This window comes from Dendrobium catenatum, unplaced genomic scaffold (genome assembly GCF_001605985.2).
Source record: "Dendrobium catenatum unplaced genomic scaffold, ASM160598v2 fragScaff_scaffold_133, whole genome shotgun sequence".
Taxonomy (NCBI): Eukaryota; Viridiplantae; Streptophyta; class Magnoliopsida; order Asparagales; family Orchidaceae; genus Dendrobium; species Dendrobium catenatum.
In genome coordinates, this window is record NW_021318595.1 from 3,642,245 (window position 1) to 3,666,286 (window position 24,042).

Sequence of the window (24,042 nt, forward strand, 5' to 3'; positions counted from 1 at the left end):
CTTATGTGATGATATATATATTGCACTTGTTTCTTTCTAAAGTGATGAATAAAGAATGTACTTAGCTCTTTTTCTTTCCTCATGTTAACATGAAATCATGTAGCACATTAGGAGACAATTGACCATATGCATAAATAAAAATATTCCTATGAATAATGAAATAACGAATGTATGTGCATGTTGATGCGGAGGTATCTTTGGTAATGGATGCTCTTTCGAGCATTGGTAAAGGTGGTTCTTATGAACCAATGGTAAAGGAATGGCCAAACAAATTGTACCTGATCAGCACAAAAGATACCTCTGAGATGGGTGATTGCAAGATGCATATAAAACATCTTATGATTCATGAAAATAATTCATTTATTATGTAAAGTGATTGGTTGTAAGCTCAACTAAAGAAAGAGGCTTAATGGTTCACCTAGAGGCATGTTACTTAACTTTTATGATTTGTTTAATGTTCCTACACAAAGCATTGACATACATGTTATTCCCCTCGCCTTGTTTTCTAAATTTAATTGAAAAAGCATTTGCCTATTGAGTTATGACTCACCCATGTTGTGGGAAATTTTTAGGAGATCCTGCGAGTAGATAATGACAGACCAACCACCGCGCATTTAATGTTGTAGGGAGACGACGGGCGGCAGGTTCTTTTGAGTTTTGTTATTTTGATGATAGAAGGTTGTATGTGTAGATTTTTTTTTGTGAGAGTTAGAGTTGTTTGGATCCCTTCTTTTGGAAGAACTCTCTATGTACATATTTATTTTGAAAGTAGAATGAAAAGTGAAAATTTTAATTGGATTTACTTTATTGGCTCTTTCATTTTATAGTTGAAAATGCTTGGTTTTTGTTAGATCTTTTGATGATATGCTATGAAGGTTTATTTCCATCCTGTCCGACCTCTTTTCCCGCCTCGCACTTGTGAGCTAACCGGGCCGGGTCGTGACATTTTAGCTCGTAAATTGAGATTCATTCCCCTATTTGTTGTCCCTTTGATTCCCATGGATGGCTCTTTGGTTCTCGTGGATGGCCCTTTGGTTCCCATGCCTTTGCTCCTTGGTTTTCCCGATTGGCTGCTGGTTTTCCCGTGCTGGATGGCCTTTCCCGTGCCTTGGTGCTTCGGTTCCGTGCGGGCCTCCTTGGCTTTTGCAGCTGCCTCTTCGGGCTTCGCCTGGGCTGTTTTCCCGTGACTGTTGGGGGCTTTTCCGTGGCTTTGGTGCTTCGTTTCCTGGAGTTGACTGTTGGCTTTTCATATTCCCTATTTAAATAAGCTTTTAAACTAATGTTGTGGCTATTTGTATTCCCCTCTCATGCCTATATATAGGGATGCTTTGTGTATGTTTAAAAAAATGTTATATGAATGATTTTTGGAAATGTAAACCTGCGGGTTTTGTTGGAAATGCTTGCGAGCTTGTTCCATTCTCCTTCTCATCTCCTCTAGGAAAGACTTGCGATTTCTTTCCACCCTTCGTCTTGGCTTCTAACCTCTTTCGTCTCTCCGCAAGTACCACCTCACCTGTATCCTTCTTCTTTTGGAAAGCAAGTTTAGGGTGTCTTGTTTAAGTCAAGTTTGTAAGAGTCCTTGTTTGTAAGTCCTTTTATAATATTAAAGTTGTGTTTTATTTTGTTAGTTAAATTTTGTAAAGTTTTGAGTATTTTATGTCTTTCTATCATCTAAGAAAGAGTTTTGTTTTTGTTATAAAAAATTTGGGGCCCTCTCCCAAATATTTGATTGCATTAATTTGGTATCAGAGCAAGTTAGGAAGTCCTAGGATTTTAATTTGGTTTGTCAAGTCAAGTCTTATTGTGTAAGTCTTGTGAGTCTTATAAATCTTGTGTGTCTTGATGTCATGTAAGTTTTGTTTGTGAGTTCTAGATGTGTCGTGATAGTTGTGCGTGAGTCTTGTTTTGTGTCTTCCTAGGTTTGTGTCTTAAGTCTTGTGTCTTTCTACATCAAGTGGAAAGCAAGCAAGAAAGTAAACCAATGGACCTCGCCACAAGAAAGTTCTTTCGACCCGATTCAGATCAAGCTTTTCAAGATTCAAGTGCAGCTACACTCAAGTGCCAAAAATTTTGAAGCAAAAAAATTCAAGAGCTGGATGCACTGTCCTTGCCTCCTCCGAAGAAAGCAAAAGCCAACTCATCGGGAGATGAGTTCTTCAAGAAGGGGAGTCTGATATAGGCAAGGAATGGATCAAAACAAGTTGAGTTGAAAATTTTGTAAGTTCTACTTGAATCAGCTTATTAATGAGCATCTTCTTATGTTTCAAGCTCATAAATGCTTTTCTCTACTAGATATCAGCTCATTAATGTCTAGTAGAGAGCCTTTTTAGCTCATAAATTGAGGTTCATTCCCCCATTTATTGTCCCTTTGATTCCCGTGGATGGCTCCTTGGTTCCCGTGGATGGCCCTTTGGTTCCCGTGCCTTGGCTCCTTGGTTTCCCCGATTGGCTGCTGGTTTTCCCGTGCTGGATGGTCTTTCTTGTGCCTTGGTGCTTCGGTTCCGTGCGGGCCTCCTTGGCTTTTGCGGCTGCCTCTTCGGGTTTCGCCTGGGCTGTTTTCCCGTGGCTGTTGGGGGCTTTTCTGTGGCTTTGGTGCTTCGTTTCTTGGAGTTGACTGTTGGCTTTTCATATTCCCTATTTAAATAAGCTTTTAAATTAATGTTGTGGCTATTTGTATTTCCCTCTCATGCCTATATATAGGGATGTTTTGTGTATGTTTAAAAAAATGTTATATGAATGATTTTTGGAAATGTAATCCTGCGGGTTTTGTTGGAAAAGCTTGCGAGTTTGTTCCATTCTCCTTCTCATCTCCTCTAGGAAAGACTTGCGAGTTCTTTCCACCCTTCGTCTTGGTTTCTAACCTCTTTCGTCTCTCCGCAAGTACCACCTCACCTGTATCATTCTGCTTTTGGAAAGCAAGTTTAGGGTGTCTTGTTTGAGTCAAGTTTGTAAGAGTCCTTGTTTGTAAGTCCTTTTATAATATTAAAATTGTGTTTTATTTTGTTAGTTATATTTTGTGAAGTTTTGAGTATTTTATATCTTTCTATCATCCTAGAAAGAGTCTTTTTTTGTGATAAAAAATTTGGGGCTCTCTCCCTCAATAATAATCCCTTTCGCAATCTTGCATCCATCCTTGCATCACCTTCTTTAAAGATTTCAAAGCAAGTAACTCCAATTGTGCAATGCCCCAATGAACACAACCAAATCCAAATGCTAACAAAAATCTTCCTTTACTATCTCTTACAATACAACCAACACCCGCCTTATTCGATATCTTCAAAGGAGCATCAATGTTGATCTTCAACCACTCGGGAGGATGAGGGTGCTAAAATTTAGGAAACAATCTTAAAGATTGATTAGCACCCAGTAATCCAAGATGATTTCCTTTTGATTGGTAATATTCACAAAGCTAATCACTCGAGCAACAACCACCGCATCACTATCCTCCATATTACCATGCTTCACTTTATTCCTGTTATTCCAAGAAAACCATGTCAAAGTAAAATATACCTTAACAATGAACAGATGTCTCGCAGCCATTTTCTTCAACTCCCGCAAGCAGACCTGAAATGAACAAAAGTTCATTATAGTAAATCCCCAGTCATTAAGCAATTTGATAACCTTAATCAGCTTTGGGCATGTAGCAGTAATATGATTAGTATCAGCCCCTTGGACATAAAATGTTATCAGATAATCTTCTATGTATAAGCAATTCAACTATTGGAATAACATTCCTACAAATACGCCACTAGAAGAGCTCCACACGAGAATTAAGCTTCAACTTATATATCCATGAAACGAAATGATCCTCACCATCTTCCTCCATACCAGCTTCTGTAACCAAAGCCGAAATAGTCTTGCCAGTCATTGAGAACTTCAATTCCATACAATCTTTTCAACCAAATTAGAACAAATATTAGCATTGCCTATCATGCTCGCATGGTCTTCCCCAAAAAGCATATTTAACTTACCATAATTCCAATAACCATTAATAATGAAATAAGTTGTGCCTTTATCCTCAAATCTTACAACAAATGTTGGCCATTTTTCTATACACCTATCCATTATCCACACATCCTTCAAGACATTAATGTAGGATCCAAAAACAACTCTCCATCTAACAATACTTTTGAGATCTCTCCATCCACTCAAAATAATCTTCCATGTAGCTAATCCACCTTTCTTCTCTTCACACCTCCACCAGTTATCACCAAATTTGACCAACAAATTTCTATTCAAAAGAGTAAACGGATTATTTGAAAGGTTCCAAGCAAACATTGCTCTCAAAGGACCAATCCTGGATACCGCTGAATGAATAACACATCCCCCCATCTTCAATGGTTTACACATGATATCCCAAGCCACAAAATGTAGGCCATGACTTCCATCATGCTTATCCCAAATATAATTCCTGCATAACTTATCATATTCCTTCAAAATGCTCAAAGGAACTAGAGAGTGTGTTGAAAGAAACAAAGGAAGGGTAAGAAAAACTGTTTTGACCAAAATCATTCTCCCTGCAAGAGAAATGAATCTATTTCTCCAAGCATTTAATCTTTTCAATGATTTGTCCAATAGATTTTGGAAATTAGATTTCCTTAGTCTTCTAAGAGCAATCTTATTCTGCAAGTACTCCATCTCCTCAACTACCTTAAAACCCAATAAATTTGTAATTTGACTAATCTTTCTCCTTATAACAGTTTTACTAAATAACATAAAACATTTTTTAAGATTAATAACTTGCCCAGTCCATTTACAATAATGCATTAGAATTGTCTTCAGTTTCTTAATATTTTTCAGTTTAGCAACGGAGAATAGCAAAACATCATCCTCATATAAAAGATGAGAGATATTTTGTGCATTTGGAGAAATTTTGATATCAAGATTCATGCCTCTGTTGAAAAAATATTAGAAAGCAATTAAGAACACAAAATAAATAATACAGGAGAAAGTGGACATCCTTACCGAAATCCAATTTTCTCCTCAATACATTTAGAATTGCAACCATTGATCAAAATAGAAAACCTTGGTTCCATCAAACATTCCATCAACAATTTTGAAAACTTGCTCGGAAAACCCAAGTAATTCTGCATCTGCTTTAGAGTAGTCCAACACATACTGCATATGCTTGCTCCATGACTAACTTGATGGCCAAGAGTCCAATCCTTTATTTAGAAACTCTGATTTTATTGAACACCTCTTGAGCTAATAGAAGATGGTCCGAAATAGATCTTCCTTTTACAAAAGCAACCTGTTCTTTTGAGATAATCTTAAGGATAACCAATATCAACCTATTCAATAAAACTTTAGCCACAATCTTGTAAATAGAGTTACAAAGGCTGATAGTACGAAAGCCAGTAGGTAACACATGATTATTAACTTTGGGAATCAATACAATCAACATCTCCTTCCATTCCTTGCACATCTTACCCATAGTAAAAAAAATGATTTACCGCTTTGCAAACATCATCACCAATTATATCCCAATAAGCTTTGAAAAAAGAATAAGACATACCATCACAACCTGGAGACTTATTTTCAACCAAACTCCTAATCACATCAGTGATTTCCAAACTGGAAAAGTTTCCATCCAAAATGCTTCTGTCTTCATCTTCTAAGACCTTCCAAGGAACAAGCCAATTCTTTAAACAACACAACATATCCCTCCATTTTTCTTAGAAATACCTAATAAATTCCTCTTCTACCTCTTTTAGATCTTCAGTCAAACTTCCATCTAATTTCCTTACTTGAGAAATCCAGTTTCCATTTTTCCTAGCATTTGCACATGGAAAAATTTGGAATTAGTACCTCCTTCAATCAACTTTACTTTTGCTCTTTGCTTTCACCATGTATTCAAACGGACAAGGTGCACATTCAAGTTCCTCACCTTAGATTGCAAAAGCCATAGTTTTTCTTCATTCAATCATCCTATCATAGCCTCCTCTTGAAGATGTAACACTTCCTTTTTAAGTCTTTCTTTTATCTCCAAAAAAACTCTTCAATTTTGCCTTGCTCTAAAAGAACAATTCCTTCAAAATTCTTTTACATTTCTTATTAAGAATTTGCATATAATCACCATCATATGTCTTATTACGCACTTTAGAAACAATACAAGAAGTAGCATGAAAAGAAATCCACACATCTTCAAACTTCAAAAAACCATTCTTCTTAATTGTCGAGTCAAAGATCTTCAACACAATCAGACAGTGGTTTGAAGCCACTCTAGCAATGTGTCTCACCACAGCAACTTGGATACTTCCTATAGAAATCGAATTAAGAGAGAACCTATCCAACCTTTCCAAAATTCTTCCCCCTCCAACTTTATTATTACACCAAGTGAATCTTGGTCCAACAATTCCCACCTCATGAAAATCATTATTGTTCATAAAATTCATCATCTTCTTGGGTTCTTGAGATCCTTTTACCCCTCTTATCTTCCTGAGACAAAATACAATTAAAGTCCCCACCTATAACAGAAGGGACCTTTCTATTAGATAACTCTTGCAGATAATCCCATAAGTTTCTCCTCTTATGAACTTTCTTACTATCATAAACTGTAGAAATCATCCACACCCCTTTTTTGAAGACATTAAGATCCCCAATAACACATTGGTCCGAAGTCTTTAATATAGTAAAGGAAGCTAAATAAGATCTCCATAATACTATAATACCTCCTGATAAACCTTCTGACGGAAGAAGAAAAAAATCCCAATCCGGCCCCATCACTTTCACAAATGCCTCTTTATCAAAGGAAGTGATTTTAGTCTCCACAAACAAAAGAAAAAAAACATTAAACTCTTTAACAAATTCCTTAAGATATAGAGTGGCCTCTCTTTTCTTGTCCCCTCTACAATTCCAAAATGCAATAGAATTCATTGTATCACCATGGGGAATGAGCCCCCGTCCCTCCTCTTAATACCAACCTCAACATTTCTACCACGAGGTAGAATTTTAATTGGTCCCAGAGATTTAAGCTCTTTTGCAAGCTTAAACTTAGCCATCTCACAAGTTGCACCAACCTCCTTAGCTATACCAACATCCTCCAAAACATCACTGCTCCTCTCTCCACAAGTAACAGTTTTTACCAAACTGGCATCCTTCTCCAAGGATCTATTGCCTTTATCACCACTCCTATCCCTTCTTTTTTTGATTTCATCAACCTCCACCATTTCCTCCCCACAATTAATCCAAACATTAAATTTATTTATCACCACAGGAATAAAAGAAGAAACAAGAGTAGAATTCATACCCTTATCAGCATCAGAATTTCCCAGCACTTTCTCCGTCTGGTATCCATGCTCTTTGGATGCATCAGCTGTCATCTCTTTATTAATCTGGTCATGTTCCACGATAATTTCACCCTCTTCAGATTCAACAACATTTACCTTATCCTTTTCAAATTCCAAGTTCATAAATGAATTCAGCCTGTTAGACTCCAACCCGAGAGCACTTTCAGGTTCCACCATGGCTGGTTTCAATTGGATTTTCTTCGCAGACTTCATATTCCACGCCTTAGCATTTGTAACCCTTTGAACTATCCTCTTGTTATTTTTATGATTGACATGCACCCATGGTCCATAGGTTGAATCATTTTGTACCTCTTGCCTCAACATCCCAGCTTTATCAAGCCCACTCCTACTAACATATCAACCAAATCCTTCACAACCGAACTCCCCTTCTTACAATCACACTTCACATAGTCAATCATTCCACATTCAAAACAAAATGTCCAAATCTTTTCATACTCCACTTTTTGGAAGAACCTTCTAGAAATGCTCCCCACCCAAACACCCAAGGGAAGACATTGGTCAAGTTTTACACGCACACAAACCCTTGGAAACTCCATTCTCCCCCATTGGAACATGTTTCCATCTAGCATTAATGGTTTTCCAACCATAGAAGCAATCCTTGCCACATTTTTCTCATTCCAACATTGTAAAGGCAAATGAGTCTCTATGCTTAACGATTTTCCACAAAGGCATATATATCTCTATGCTAACCTTAAAGTGATCACAACACAAAGAATCCAGTAGACATCACACCAAACAAAACAATCACATGCACAAAAAAAAAATTGAAATTTCTAATCCTAGTATGCTTAGGAGCTGTACACTTAAGTGTGTGCTAGTTTTTTATGTCACACTGCAAGTGATGTTTTGTTTTATTGTAAAATAGATGGTATTTAATTTTAATCTAAATGTTGGTTTCACTTTAAGTTTTTTATGACTTAAAACTTTTATTTAATTTTTAATTGTTTCATATTTATGAGTGCTATGATGAACCCATAGAACAACTACAGTTTGTTTTGAAGCAAACCTGCTACTTATGAAATCCTATGGCCCAATGATATAAGTATTTCATCTTGTAGGGTGAGATGATTTATCATTACATCAAAAGGAACCTAAGTAATTTTTAGATTTTTTTTTTAAAGTTCTTTTATAGTTTCGTTAAAATAGAAATGTTCACATAATAGGGTAAGGTAAACATGTCTAAGGGTTTGGCTTAGGTTTTTGTGAAATGCACCTAATTGGATAAGGTGAATCTCAAAGGAAGAAACTCCTAAATGATATATGAAATGTTATATTATAAATATCAAAAGAGGGGAATCATTTGTTTTTGTTAGTTGAAAGGTTACTTAGAACTTAGGTCTAAGTAGAGGGATCATCTACTTAATTGACAATCAAATAGAAGGATTTTGGCTTATAGGCCAAATGAAAGATAAGTTCCTATAGCTTTGGAGCTAAAGTGTGAGAAAATTCCCTACAACTTTGGGGTTAAGGCGAAATTCTAGGAGAGCTATAGTTTTTGTGTTAAGGCGAATATGATAAAACCCGTAGTTTTGGACTAAGGATGGAGGAATTTCCTCTTAACTTTGGAGCTAAGGAAGAGAGGGGTTTCCTTGGTACTTTTGGAATCCTTAAGAATGAGAACCTCATATTGGCTTTGGGTCTAGTAGGAGTTGAAAGTTACGGAAGTAGAGCCAACATATCATCCATTTGGTTAGGGACCAAATAGATGAAAATGATAGTGAACTTATAGCTTTGAGGTTTAGAGTTGGAGGATTCCTATAGCTTGTGAGCTAAAGGGAGGAATTCCCACACCTTGAAGCTAAGTAGGAATTTCCTATGCTTTGAGGCTAAGGAAGAAGGATGCATTGAAATAGAAGGATATGTGATATTTTGGATTACAAACCATACGGGGATCATTGAAATTTTGTGTTCAATGAATAATACTTGATTTGCTTAATGTGAATGAAGCAAATACTTTTGACAAAAAGGAGGATGATGTATAATTTTGGACCGTGAATCATAAGAAGTTTTTTGAACTTTTGAGTGTCTAAGGAAAGGTGTTCATTCACCCAACTTAGATTAGGAGAATGAAAGGGAGATGAGATTTGGATTCTATGTTTGAGCGTTGAGGCGTTATTTGTTAATTTTGTCTCAACAAATGAATTAGTTGGATGTATGTTTGATTTTTTTAACATGGTGTTCAAAGAGAGTCAATCATTTGCTTAATTTAAAGCCAAGCAAATGAAGAAGATTAGGATTTGGGTCCTATGTCTAGGAGATCATTTGTTGGTTTTCAATTAAACAAATGGAATACATGAACTTGTGATTTTGTCCTAAGATTCAAGAACTTATGGCATGATGTGTTTAGGAATCTAAGGGATTCCAAAACCTCATATACAATGAAGGGTAATGATAGCACAGGAGGGGTGTTAAGATCCATGCCCTAAGACATTTAAAGCATTTGGAGGCTTCAAAATGTCATACATGGCAGAAATAATGCAGAACAAATAACAGAAGCATGTAAATTAAAATAGAATTAAAACCGTGCTGATTGAATTTCCAATGAATCTTATTTAAAAGATTGATTTTCAAAAAATTTAAAATTTTAGCCCATAGGGATTTGCTTGCTACTATAGCCTATATAAATGACTAGCTAGAGATGCAAAGAGAAACCAATCCCCAGCAGGGTCGCCAAAAATCCGTGGGCTCCGAAAATTCGACCCAAGCCTTCGCCTGTTGATTTGCTGTTTCTTCTTGGCGAGGGAGTTTTAACGGATTGAAGTTCCGGGGTAAATTTTGGGAAGGCAGATGGGTTTGTAGACACTATCCAGAGATTTCGCCCTCAGTTTGCGAGGACTTTATGATCTGAGTTCCAGTTTCCTATAGGCGCAAGCACTTATAGTTAATTACCCCTCCCGATCACGAGAGAGAACTTTTGATTAAGGCTAGTCATCAATCAGATACGTAGAGATACATGTTATATGGCTATAGTAGCAGCATGGGTTTTGGATTTGGATATTTATAGATTTGATATTTAAAAGTAGAAATTTCACCACATTGCACTTAAAGCGGATGTTGAGGGAATAGATGATGGACCCGATCAAGATCTTATGGTTTCGTCGTCCCGGGCCATCATGGTCCCTGGTCTACTTAGTCAGAAGAGGTAGCTGACCCAACCTGACAGAAGGATCCTTGTCGGCAGTCATGGGTTGCTTCATCCATGGGGACCTTATAGACCTGGGGTGAATATTTGTTTAAGGGGATAAATTTGAATCCACCTTAGCTAACAGAGAGCTTTGTGCCCTATCAATTATATCCTATTGATTCATATCTCAAGGATAGATTGATTTTTATTTTAAATATCTTGGAGTTTGAGATTTTTGGGATTTTTGGATTTTTGAGTATTGGAGTGGAATTTGAAAATATTTGTGAACGGACCCCTCCAGTTGAGATTAGCATTCAACACAGCTATCATCGGGGCGTTTGGGATTATTTCTGTTTGAAAATATATGAATTTTGTGGATGAATCTTGTCGACTCCGTCTAGTTATTGACAGAGGATCGGGTTCCTCGGGCTTCATGCCTTTGTTTGTGAACTTTCTTTGTTAAAGGACTTGAAGGCCTAATATGAATGTATAAGATAAATATTCTGATCAACTTCGTAACCGCATATTTATCCAATGGTTCGAACCCTGTTTACTCCTATTTACCTTCTTAGGAGGATCGGGCTTCGTAGGCTTTGTGCCTTTATTAGTGAATTCTCTTGATTATAGGCCTTGACGGCCTAATATGAATGCAATAAAACAAATATATCGGTCATCGTGAACGTATACTTATTTGTTGGTTCAAATCTTGTCAACTCCTATTGATCTGTATAGGAGAATCGAGTTTGAATTTGAATTCACTTATCAACCCGCGCAGCTTCCCTAGGCGTCACGTGTGTACCAATAACACGCTCGTCGAGGCTCATGCGGGTCGAGCTTATATTTTCCCCTTTAGTGTACATGTGTATACAAATTATTGTGCACGTGAGGGGTATTTTGACATATTTTAGTTGTGCAGATAATTGCCATTTGAATACACAACATTTCATTTTAGAGCTTATACATGTCTTCTGTCTGCTAGTACGAGTGTTGTGGTTCCGGTGGCGATATTATCTGGATGTCATGAGGCGTCTTATCATCTTGATGTTGACTCCCTTTTTCTCATTCACCGGGGAGGGTTCTTCTTGAAGTTTGTGGCCATTGCCTTGAAATGGACTCTTTTCAAGCTCTTTAGCATAGTAAACATGTTACTTCCGGTGTTTGTGGACATCATAATTATTTTCTTCTTAAATATAGGACTAAGAAGAAGCTTTGGAATACCAGGAAGTTTAGTTCTAATTTGTTCAAACATCTCTTCCATTCTGCCAGGTGTCCTTTTTTGTACATCAAGCTATCTTTGTACCCGACGTACTCGTAGATCTTAGTCACCGTTGTCATAGGTGACATCTGTACTTGTGTCCACAAGGGTTCATTGTACCTACGATATACCCGTTGTTGTTTCCTACAAGTATTCATTTGCAAGGACCCATTGTATCCTCTACAACCTCCTGGAAGTGTTCGTAGGAGACCCACTATTCCTACATCATACCCACCTTTCACCGATCTCAGGTGGTTTGATGATTGCATTTGCTGTAGTTGTTTCATATTTGCTTGCCGATGATGTACTGTGTACTTATTATTTCCAGAATAACTCATAAGAGTTTGCGTTTGTTGTAGTACTTCGGCATTTGTCTTGTGGATAATGGTTTCGGGTGCATTACAAACTTTCTACAATCACCCATAAAAACTTGTATTCATTTCATATCATCCGCTTCCGCTTGTAGTAGACGAGCATATTTATTGGCCATTGATAGATCGTTGATTGCAAGGACGTTATAACACCCATTGCCTGTTGTTGATTAGCACTTGTAAGCTCGTTATGATTGTGGCGAATTTCCCTTCACCGCGAACAAGTATTCCTATCTACAATAGATCTTACATTTTTTTGTATTCCTCCTTCACGCATATCAACCAACGAATCATCACATTCGTCGTTCATGTTTACCTGTAGGAGGGCGGGGTATTCAATTATAACCAAATGATATTGATTATATAAAGACTACTTTTGCTTCGGACTCTTCGAACACACCTTCACTGTTAGCTTATGGTCTGTTGGGTTCTTTTGTCACTCGTAAATGAGCTGCATTGAACACTGCAAGTCCTTTGTAGCTTTGCATTGTCTCTTATAAGTGCATTACTTCATTTCCCTAACATTCATGTTGCTCATTACTTATGAGTAGAATTTATAAAGAATTTGCTCATCATCACTTGCAAGGATTTGGCACATTAGTGGGTGGCGAAGTGGCATTGAACTAATGCGTTATTCCATTTGTTCATTTAGGCTTGTTTCAAATCAAGTTCAAGTCCAAATTTGTAAATCCTTTGATGTTCAAAAGTCCACAAGCTCAAATTCAAGTTCCTGTTTGAGTTCACTCGAATCCGAGTCAGGTGCACCAGTTCACAGGTTCCTTGTATTCAGTCTGGTTCGAGCTCAAAGTACATGTTCAAGTGTTTGTTCAAAAGCTTCTGAATTCCTTGCAAGTTCGATTTCATGTTCGCTTGATATGAATTTGGTTCCAGTTTGATTTTATTTTATTTGTGTTTGAGCCTTTTATTCATCATTTAAATTTTGTTCAGGTTTAGGTCCCCTGCTCGTGCTTAATAAGTTCAAAGGTTCACAAGTCATGTTCTCTATTGTTCGTACAAGTACTATGCACATTTTGTTCAAGTTCTATGCATTCATGTCCAAGTATGGGTTTTCTGTATTGCTGCTCAAGTGAAGTTTTCATATTGCTCAAGCTTTGTACACTTCAGTGAAAATTTCGGCAGCACCCGGGCATATCCTCCGTTTTGGGGAAATGTAGGGGAGCTGGGCCTTCCCACCATGCTACTCGAGCATGTATGGTAGGTGTCCTTAACACCGTGGCCGTACATCTTTTAATCCCACCACGCTACATGAGCGTGTATGGGGCCTTCAACGGTACCCGTACAAGAACACTAGTGGCTCTCCCGACCATGCTACAAGAGTGTGTATAGGGCTTACCCATCTCGTCGTATGCGTCGCACCGGGCTCCCTCCTACCGTGCTACAAGAGCTCATATAGGTGGTTCTCCGGTCTGCCGCAAACGTCGAGAATGGGATTTGGAAAATTATACGTTGCGTAGCAGTCATCGGCGGTGCTGATGTCGAGGTCGAGGACTATCCCCACCACGCTACAAGAGCATGTATAGGGCTTACCTGCCTCATCGCACCTGTCGCACCGAATTCCTCCCCATCGTGCTACAAGACCGCGTATAGGGGGTCCACCGTTGTGTCAAGCGCATCGAGGGCGGGATTTAGAATGAACAAAAAGGGATCCCCCTCTCCCCTCATCTTTTTTTCTTCTTCTTTTTTTTTTAATTTTACAATTAATTATAATTAGTAATAGTTAAAATAATTAATTATATTTAAATTTAATTAAGTAAATAAAAATTATTATTATTATTAAAACAAAAATAGCCTAAAGGCTGTTTGGTAACAGGGATTTGGCCAAGGAAGCGCATGAAAGGGAGGTGCCTTCATAGCCAGCAAGCTCACGTTCTTGCTTTCGATTAAAATGTCCAACCTCCGATCCAAAAGAAAGGGAAAGTCGTAGATGGAGCGAAGTCGGACAGCCAAGGAGGAGTCAGAGGAAGCGTGCGAACGGAAAAGTTACCTTCCAAACCAGCGAGCTCGCGTCGTTGCTTCCGATTCCACAGGAAGGAGGGTCGTCGAAGGGCCAAGTCGAACGGCAGTGATGGAGCCGAAGTAGCGATCGAAATGGAGAGAGAGTTACCTTCGCAAGCGAGCAAGCTCCCTTCGTTGCTTCCGATCGAATGTCGTAGCTTCCGATCCAACTAGAAATAGAAGTCGTAGGAGCGAAGCCAGGCAACCACGAAGAATATCGGAGGAGCACGGACTGAATGGAAGAAGCCAAATGGTTTGGTTTCTTCTCCTATTTAACGATGAGCAGAGGGATACGAAGAGGACGAGTGGTCGTCTGTAGCACGATTTCGAACCGGTACGTAGGATCTATGCGGGATTTGCGCTGGGTTTAGGTATGGATATCGACAGTGCCGGACAATGTCAAGACGTGCGGGATTGGGGTCTTCTTTGGCATTCATGTACAAGTACCAAAACAAAAAAAATTTGTTTGTATATGGTATAGGTCAACACTATAGCCTTGGGTCTCGTTCAACATCAAATTGTAGGACCATTTCTGAGAAGTCACTAATTTCCCAACAACAGTTAAGTAACAGGTGCGAGATTGTGTGACGCTATCTTTCATGATTATCTCCCATACGCAATAGGGAATTTTATTGCTTGTAGAGTTTGCATGCCTTTAGGATCTCAAAGGTGTTCATCAAAAGCTTATGGAAATTTGCTTTGTGCATGGCTAGAGCAATCCAAGTTGGTGAAATCCTCCATGGCCATATACTACTGGTTGCCCTCCCCCCTGGTGATGGGTAGGACAAGTACTCTTGTTTCTCAGCATTCTCTTGAGAACTTATATAGCCGCCTTGCGTATGAGAAAGCTAAGAGGCAAGAAGATAGTTTCATCTTATCAGAAGTACATTTGAAAATAATGTTAATGGATTTTGTTATGTCGATCAGAATATTGCATGCCTAATAGTTGGTGACCATGGCAGTAATGACTACGACATCTTTGTTCGCTTCATAGAATGTGACTAGGGCACTGTTCTTCTCTGGCACTCATGTGGTGGATGTTGAGTTGACTTCTCTTACCTCAATCTTGTCATTGTCGCATAGTATTTAGCTTGCCCAGTGTCGCCACCTGCCAACCACCCCTACTTCGATTAGAATGTTGCCTTGGTGGTGACGTCATTCCTCAATATCAAGGTCATGGTTTTTATGGAAGGTACGGTATCTCGATGTGTCTCATGTATGCATACTTGTATTTATCGACCCTTAAAGAACTCCCTATTAAGAATAACCTCTAGCTCAACCAAGGATATTCATAGTAGATTGTATGTGAGATAGTTACATATGCGTTGTGTACCTTCTACATGATAAGGGTGTGGAATGAGGGACCTCCTTTACTCTTGGTGTGGATGGTTTAGCAAATCTGAGCAGCCTGGCTTACAAGGGCGCTTTTTGGTGTTGTGCACGACGATCGTTTCATGCCATATTATGACTCCTATCTCTTTGGTCTCTTGGGAAATTTTTTCTCTATCTTTTCCTTATCACCTATCTCCTCACAATGAGTTCATGGAGGCAAATGCATGAAGAAGATTTAGCCACTCTGTTGTATTCTTTAGTATTGACATTGATGTTGGCAAGCTCAAGCGGTTTAGGCAACATCCTTAGTAGCTACAGGCCGAGTGCATATTAGAAAGGACCTTCCTTTATTCCTTGAGCATACTTGGCAACGGCGAATGACACACCACGTTGCAAAGTTTCCCGTGGAATCATGATGCACAGCGCGGCGTGTGTCATTTTAAACATTGCGCTTAATATAAATAATTAAAAATATATATTTATTAATGCTAAATAGCATTGGATGTACTTAAATTGGTTCCATCGTATATTTAGGTTCAAATATGATCTCATGCTTAAATTTTCTTTAAAATTCTAATTATAATGCTTGATCAAATATATATTCAAGTTAATAAACACAATCTATTATAAATGCAAATTCATATTCAATAGCATCGGATGTACTTATAATCTAACAGCTAATATTTTTTTTGCATCTAAAACATCTTCAATTGAATATTCATAATTTAAAGTCTCTTTAATTAATTTTGATTCAACCGGACATGATTCTTGTATTCGTTTATTTTCAATAGGTTTTGATAAGCTTTTTCATTATTTTTCTTGGCAAGAAGCATAAGTGCAACAATCTTAATAGGAGAGTAATTATATGCTTCCTCTGTCTAAAGTTATGTATGAAGTTTTATGTAATGTTTTTGGGACCTTTGACAATAAGAAGGATTTAACTTTAGTAGGATTTTGTAAATCTTGTAAATTTGAATTTAGTAAACTTTACTAAGTTAAATCTTGAAAATAGTTTGGCAAGATAACTGTTAATTCTTGTGAAACATTTTGGCAACATAATCTAGGATTTAAGGTGATTATTTGAAATATCAGTTGTGTGGCAAACTTCATTAGCTTCTATGGTGAGTAAAATTTTGAGGTTAACCGATTGATTCTCTTGACAAAGTGCATTACCACAATTTTAAAAGAAAAATAAATACAACATGTGCATAAAAAATCTTCTTTTACATTCTAGCTATTAAAGAAGGCTAATAAGAAGAGTCCTTAATACAAACTAATTTACAAAGATTGCTTTTCTAAATACATTTTCCTATTTGCTAGCTGCAAGAAAAGCCATAATCTTTAGTGGAGTACACAATCAAAGTTTAAAGAAACTTTAAAATGGCATCCATCTGATATGCTGCATGATAAGAATCAACTGTACGGTACACTTTAACAAAACAAAACAAACGTAGTCATGTTCAAACATGAATTCTAAGTTGCATAATGGTTTATCAATCTCTACAACACAACTAGAAGAGTAAATCAAAAAATTATATCATCAACACCCCTCCCCCACCATACATAACATAAATAAGCACATCGACATCAAATAAAACAATCATATCCCCAACCAAAGTAAAAAAAAAAAAAAATAAATAAAAATATCCCCAACCAAAGTATCTAGATTCAGAAAACCAAGCAAATCCCTCATATGCAACAATCAACAATGCTGAACAGTAGCTTGCAGTCAAGTTGATCGACATTATTGATTCAAGGCCTGCAAGTGTTTCATTGCATCAATAAACATCCTATGAAAATGAATTTCATTTTGACTTAATAAAACAAAGTCTTACCTGAGCTTCCCACAAATTTATATCGATTGACATATCTTCCTCTAGATGTGGGTTATTGCTTGAGTTTTCATGTTGTACATCACTGCATAATTAATGAAGGCTTATTTATATTGAAATTAATTTAGGTGAAAGAATTTTCATATTGAATATTACACGTGTAATGAAATTATACCATTGCTATTCTCAGTTTTTCTATGTTATGACTCTTTATCATTCAAGTTGTTTAAACTGTCAAATGCGAGAGGCTTGAAAAAAGGCCGCTCTTCTTTCTTAGAAAGATTCTGGAGGAAGTCAATCTGGACTAGGACTACAAGCAATCGCTATCATTCCTTCCTATATGGGGTTGCAAATACGTTGTGGAACAATTGTCAAAAGTTATTTTTCACCACTCTTTCATTGTTTGGCTGTGTTTAATGAAGGTATTTCTGCGCATAGAGGACTATTTAGTGCTTCAGATTTCCTCTGATGTTCACATGCGCCTTTCCCCCTAATATTAAAACTATGGTATGATGCTTTCAGCGGAATTTTGCCATATATAAGTAGAAACAAGTACGAATTTAATTTTGAATTAAAATAGCACTACAAGACTGCACTTGGTTGAATAATGCTATCACTTATATGGATTAAAGAAATCAAATTTATCTCAATCCAACTTATTAAATTATTATTTTTTTTAAATAAATAAACTTATAACTGTTACACCTAATGACTATAAATTTAGTAAATTTATAGTCATAACATTCTCAGCCTTGCCCATTAAAACAAATAAGAAATTAAGGTAATGTGAAAACTGCTATGTAATAAAAAAACAACGGCCACCAGAACAATCTTGGCTAGGAGTAAAGAATTTATTCACTATCATGTTCATCAGTAAACTGAATTTCGGCCTGCAACATAAACTTCCAAGGAGGAAAGAAAATTGCTATATAAATGGGAATAAAACTCCTTCCCCAAAAAATTCTATGATCACACTCCATCCAAACAAAATGCATTATTATTACTTAAACAGCAAGCAAGAAAAATCTTGGTATAATTTTTCATGTAATTGATTTGGAAATGTTGCAGAACTTGCATTAATGAAAAAAAAGGAAAGAAATTATGTGCATTTGCATAAATGTACTTAATTTCTTTCCCAAAAAAACTTGCTACATGACATTAACTAATTATCTATTGCCTTCAAAGCCATTTAAAAGCGAAGATGATAAATTGCAATAAATCTCAAATAACTTACTGACTTAACTTGGAGATTTTTTTTTGTCCCACTAGGCATTGAGCGCCGGGGCAGCTGAGCTCTTCTAATTATCGCATTGCACAAGATCTGCAAGCTTCAAAGTTTAGTGCTGGACTTACCGAGAATTCATAGGAAGATGCCAGAAGAAGAGGTGAGGTTTGGAAGATGAACTTCTTCATGAGAATTCATAGGAAAGCACAGGAAGATGAGGTGAGAGCTAGAGAAGATTAACTTGCATTTAATAGAATGCAATGCATGACCGGGAGGGATGGAGAGCTCGGGATAGAATGTGATGGAGAAATGAGAAACTGCAGTGTTAAGTATGGAGTAACCTACTGCTCGAAGACTGGACACGAGTGTTTCTTCCTTTCCGCACGTGCGGTAAGAAATTAAATTTACCAAAATGGAGGATTTGATAAATCAGAAATTTATGGTAGATCCTAATGTTTTATTTTCTGTTTAAATCCAGTTTGGCAGGATTTAGCATAAATCCTACTCAAATCCTTCATAAATCTCGCATCCAACCAGTCTCTTAGTATATTTTAGCCTAGTTCATCTCTAATTTCTCATCTAAGACAAACAAATAATATTAACAAAATAATTTGAAGGCACACAATATTTAATTACAAGACTTGCAAATCTTGAATAGCATTCAAACACATCATATTTATCTTATTTATAATTCTTAAATTATAAATTTGATGGATGAGTGGCTTACTCTTAGAGACAGAATGTGAAATAAGTATATACATGAAAAGGTTGGAGTAGCTCTAGTGGCAGATAAGATTAGAAAGAGTCGTCTTAAATGATTTGGTTATATAAAACGTAGGCCTTCCAATGCTCTTGTTAGGAGAGTTAATGTATTTGATATGATCTATGTTAAGAAAGATAGAGCCATAGAGGTAAACCTAAAAAGACTTGGTTAGTAATTATTAGGAATGACCTTTTTTAATTTAATTTGAATGAGAATTTCACTCTTAATAGGACATAATGAATAGCCAGCCCTGCGTAGTGGAATAAAGGCTTGATGTTGTTGTTGCATAATTATTAAATTATCATGTAGTTGATCACTATACTTGCCAAATGATTATTATTACTCTTTGAAATCTATGTTTCACATCAGCCCTAGATGACCTTGCAATAACATTTCACCAAAATGATTAAGCATATCCTACTAATTTTGATTTGGCACATAAACAATTTGGGAATTAATATTGTATTTTTGAAAGAGAGATTCTAAACTAGTGGTCCAATCTATAATTATTCTATATCATAGCTTCCATCGAATATAAGAATATAATTTTAAACTTCGTGCTAGTAAAGTATAAAACCGTAGCTTATAAGAACTCATTTAAATTATATCTTTTTTTTTTAATTTTATTAATCTAAGTAATATGTCCTCTACTTAGTTGACATGATGATGCATTTATACCCAATTTTCATTAAGGAGGTTTAAGATTAGAGTTTCTCAATGCTACTAGAATGGTTCATCATGTATAGATGATGCAAGGGAAGGTAGGATTTATAAATCAAAGATAAATACACAAAAGTTTCTTTCTTTTGATGCGAATCAATAAATATGCAATTTATAATTGAAAGATGAAATAAATCAGAGAAATTGTTGAGAAAATTTAATTACACAATCAGCAAATAATTGCAATTTATTCATTATGAAATTTGAAGAAAATAAGGAACAGTAACTAGCAATAACAAGATATGCAAACACAAGAAAGAAATCATCAAGTAAAAAAATAATAATAATAATAATCTCACTCTGTGGTGTAAGGAGATGACATTTCATTGAATTAAGTGGTCAGTTCTATTTGTACTTTGCTTAAAGGGACAATAAATCCATCTTGCATACTTATATCATCTATTTATAGAGTCATCATCTTTAGATTAGTAGATGTAGTAGGCACACAGTCATCTCAATTTAATTTCAGATATCCATTAAATTCAAACTTTATATTATCCAAAATCCAACTTTGAAGTCACATAAATAAAATATGGGACTTTATACATACTATATGTTTAATAGTCTAGCATGCGATTTGCTTCCGCACCAATCCTGTGAAACAAGAAAACCCTGTTAAGGGGTGGTGACACTGAACGACCTGCACGTAGGGCAGAGGAAATCCATGCAAAAGCAGTATACAAATAACAGAGAAGGTGCATATAGCAGGTACAGATTGGTGGAAAATGCTGCGGAATTTATAGCAGCTATATTCTCTCATCATCCTATAGTTTTTTTTTTTTTAATGTTTGATGAAATCATTTTAATTTCAAGTTACGTTAGTAGACCATTTTGTTTTCTATAAATGATCCACTCTTACATGCATGTTTTGCGCTTGATGAGTTGGTGGTTTTCAGACTGAGAGTTCCGCTGAACATATAATTGTTTGTTTTCAGGATCTCTCAGCCATGAGTCAAGAGAGGTGTTCCTTTCAGCCTTGGTTTCTGAAGGTCCTCTATTATTTTGCACATTTGGGTCAATTTATTTTTCAATTATTTATCTTATTTCTCAGCTTGAACCATGAACACATACGTATAATAATTGCTTTTCTGTTCTTGATTCGCAGGACGTGCAGAATGGATGGACAAAAGTCACAAGAAATGTCTTATACTGTGGCTCAAAGTTCAAGATTGGGCTGACTATATTATAAACTTCGTAAGTAAGAATCTTAAGTGGAGTCCTATGTGATGATTAAGTGGCTTGCAAGTTGCAACTTGTCATTTTTTTACTTGTTCACATGTTTAGGTGAGAGAAAATGGGCTTGAAGATAGTGTTATGACCGTTGAAGATATTCGCTCTGGAATTGAATCCCGTGGAACCGGTACCCTGATTTTATGATTTTCTCCTTCAATTTGATTAATATAGCTCAGTTAGAGTTATGATCCATAAGAATTGATTCAATCTTTAACTTGTGTCTAAGGCAGTTCGATCTTATATGTGCTTCAGGTTAGATTGGGTTACATATTATTTTTTGAAACAGTTTCTTTTGGGTTGTTTTTTTTTTCTTTTTTCAAATTCCTTAATTATGGTTCATCCAATTGACCCAAACGCTACCGCTTTATCAATATTATAAGATTTCAGATTTATGCTTGTAGCTCTGGACTTGAGTATATATTGAAGCACTAATTTATAATTTAAGCACTAGTTTCTGTAGCAACATGCACATGATATGAATTTTTAGTAGAAATATATCAACGCATAAATCAACCTGACCTGAATTTCAGAACTCAGTCTTTCCATTCCAATCCCGTTCCAACTTTTTGGAATTGGGAGTTGGTTTGCTTTTTAGTTTGGTTATGAACTAAACTTACCCCAGCAATTTAGTTCGCAAGTAAATTTCTTAGCACATTGACTCATCTATCTCCATTTTACTTTCATGCATTAAGGTGCGACTTGCCTTTGGGTTAGAAATAATTTTAATGTTTGTTCATTAGGCAAAATACAAAATGAGTATATAATTGAAAAGGTTGGAGTAGCTCAAGTTGCAGATATGATTAGATAGAGTTGTCATAGATTGTTTGGTAAAAAAAAATGTTAGTCTTTTGATGCCCGGTTAGGAGAGTAAATGTATCAGATTTAGCCTATTTTAATAAAGGTAGAAGAAGACCTAAAAAGATTTGGTTGAGAAATATTAGAAATTAAAATTTTTAATTAAATTTAAATAAGAATTTGACTCTTAATAGGACACAATGGAGAAAATGATTCATGTAGTTGACTCCATGTAGTGGAATAAATGCTTGTGTTGTTGTTGTTTTTCATTATTCCATTTGAAGTTTAAGTACTTTTGAAGCAGTAAAAATGGAAATGAGAATCAATGTTTATAGGTTATTACATCAACTGATTTATAATTTATAAAATAGCGGTCCTTATGCAAGATAATAGAGGCATAGAATTGTTTGTTGCCAAATTATACAAGCTCATATGATATTTGAAATAAACACAACCCTATCATGTAAAGTATATATGTTGACCTCCATAGCAGGTTCAAAATAAATAAATAAATAAATAAATAAAATATAATATCCATACCTATAGGAGCCATACCCATCGTCTGCTACAGTCAAATCTTGCAGATACGTTGCCCATACCTCTAGAACGGTGTCAAAAATGTCTTCTCACGCATGCTTCGCCTCGATCGAGCCTTCTCTCGCATCGTTAAAATGATAGTGAAGCTCTCATTTGTGGTTCTTCGGTCTTCCACGTGCTCAAGTCCTCCTTTGCTCCTGATTTCCCTACCTGATGCCCTTCCACTTACCAATCTAGGACCGAACTCCTCCAGCCGCTTCCGTTTGTTGAAGCCGCACACCTCTTCCTCACGATACCTCGTCTCCATTCAACTAATCCACAAAGACTACAAATGATTCACTTGATCCTTACGTGTAGTCGCAAGATCCTCCATCTATAGTCGATCCCGCCTGTAGCCGAAGCTCTCAATCCTGCTATTGCTAGGAGCAAAAGGAAGATGAAGACATCTTTGTTGTGCAGGAGGTAGTAGGAAAGAGGCATCTCCACTGTGCTTGGAAGTAGGAGGAAGTCTAGGCTTTTCAGAAGGAAGAGCTTTTAAAGGTCATTCTCCACCTGGGAACAATGGACTTTTCTATCTTGTTGAGGGTAAAATGAGTGTTTGTTAGTAGAATTCCCAAGTAAGAGGAATTTGGGGAATGGATATAGGTAAAGTTTGATCGAACCATTATAAAAATTTTGATTTGTATTTCTTTTACTTTTCAATATTTTTATTTTCTTCACTTTCTATATTTTTGAGAAATGTGGTTGCAAAGATTATTGTAATTGCACCTATGAAAATATTTCAAAAATAATTTTTCATAAAATTTTCTACAAAACAAAAATATTTTTCCTTAAGGATTCTTTTAAAATTTCTTTTTAAGTAATTTTAGATGGGGATATTATTATTAGAATTTAAGTTGGATAGTTGAAGTGGAGGAATACATCTGGCTTGTTATGTGATAGAAAAGTCCCTCTCAAATTTAGAGAAAAAATTTATAAAATGGTAGTGAAACCTGCAATGTTTTATGATGTAGAATGTTGGCCATTAAAAGAGAAGCATAATATTAAGTTAAGTGTTGCAGTGATGATGATGCTCTGGTGAATATGTGGCTTTACTCTTGAAGATAGGATGTGAAATGAGCATATACGTGAGAAGGTTGGAGTAGCTCTAATGGAATATAAAATTAGAGAGAGTCACCTTATATGGTTTGGTCACATAAAATGGCGGACTTTTGATGACCCGGTTAAGAAAGATGTATTAGATTTGACTTATATTAAGAAAGGTAGAGGTAGAACTAAAAAAATTGGTTACAAAATATTAGAAATGATCTTTCTTTATTAAATTTAAATGAGAATTTGACCCTTAACATGACATAATAGAGAAAAAGAATTCATGTACCTGTTGACCCGTATCTAAAACAAAACAAAAAAAAAATTTCAAATCTCACCTACCCACTGTAATTGCACGTCGCTCGCACGTTGTCGTCATTTCTCCCACGACCTCGAACGACCCCTGTGTCGTTAAAATGAAAAGAAAAAGAGGCAGAAAC

The 24,042-nt window shown here is 36.2% G+C and overlaps 1 protein-coding gene across 3 annotated transcripts in view; it reads left to right on the forward strand.

Annotated features, from left to right (window-relative positions):
* Positions 1–24,042, forward strand: part of LOC110096853 (vacuolar protein sorting-associated protein 25) — a 90,088-nt gene that overhangs the window by 58,008 nt on the left and 8,038 nt on the right. For all 3 annotated transcript variants that reach the window (XM_020822981.2, XM_020822980.2, XM_020822979.2), the window contains 3 exons: positions 20,884–20,937; positions 21,054–21,142; positions 21,233–21,308. In XM_020822981.2, the coding sequence (XP_020678640.1) occupies positions 20,884–20,937; positions 21,054–21,142; positions 21,233–21,308 (219 nt within the window). The remainder of the gene's footprint in view (positions 1–20,883; positions 20,938–21,053; positions 21,143–21,232; positions 21,309–24,042) is intronic.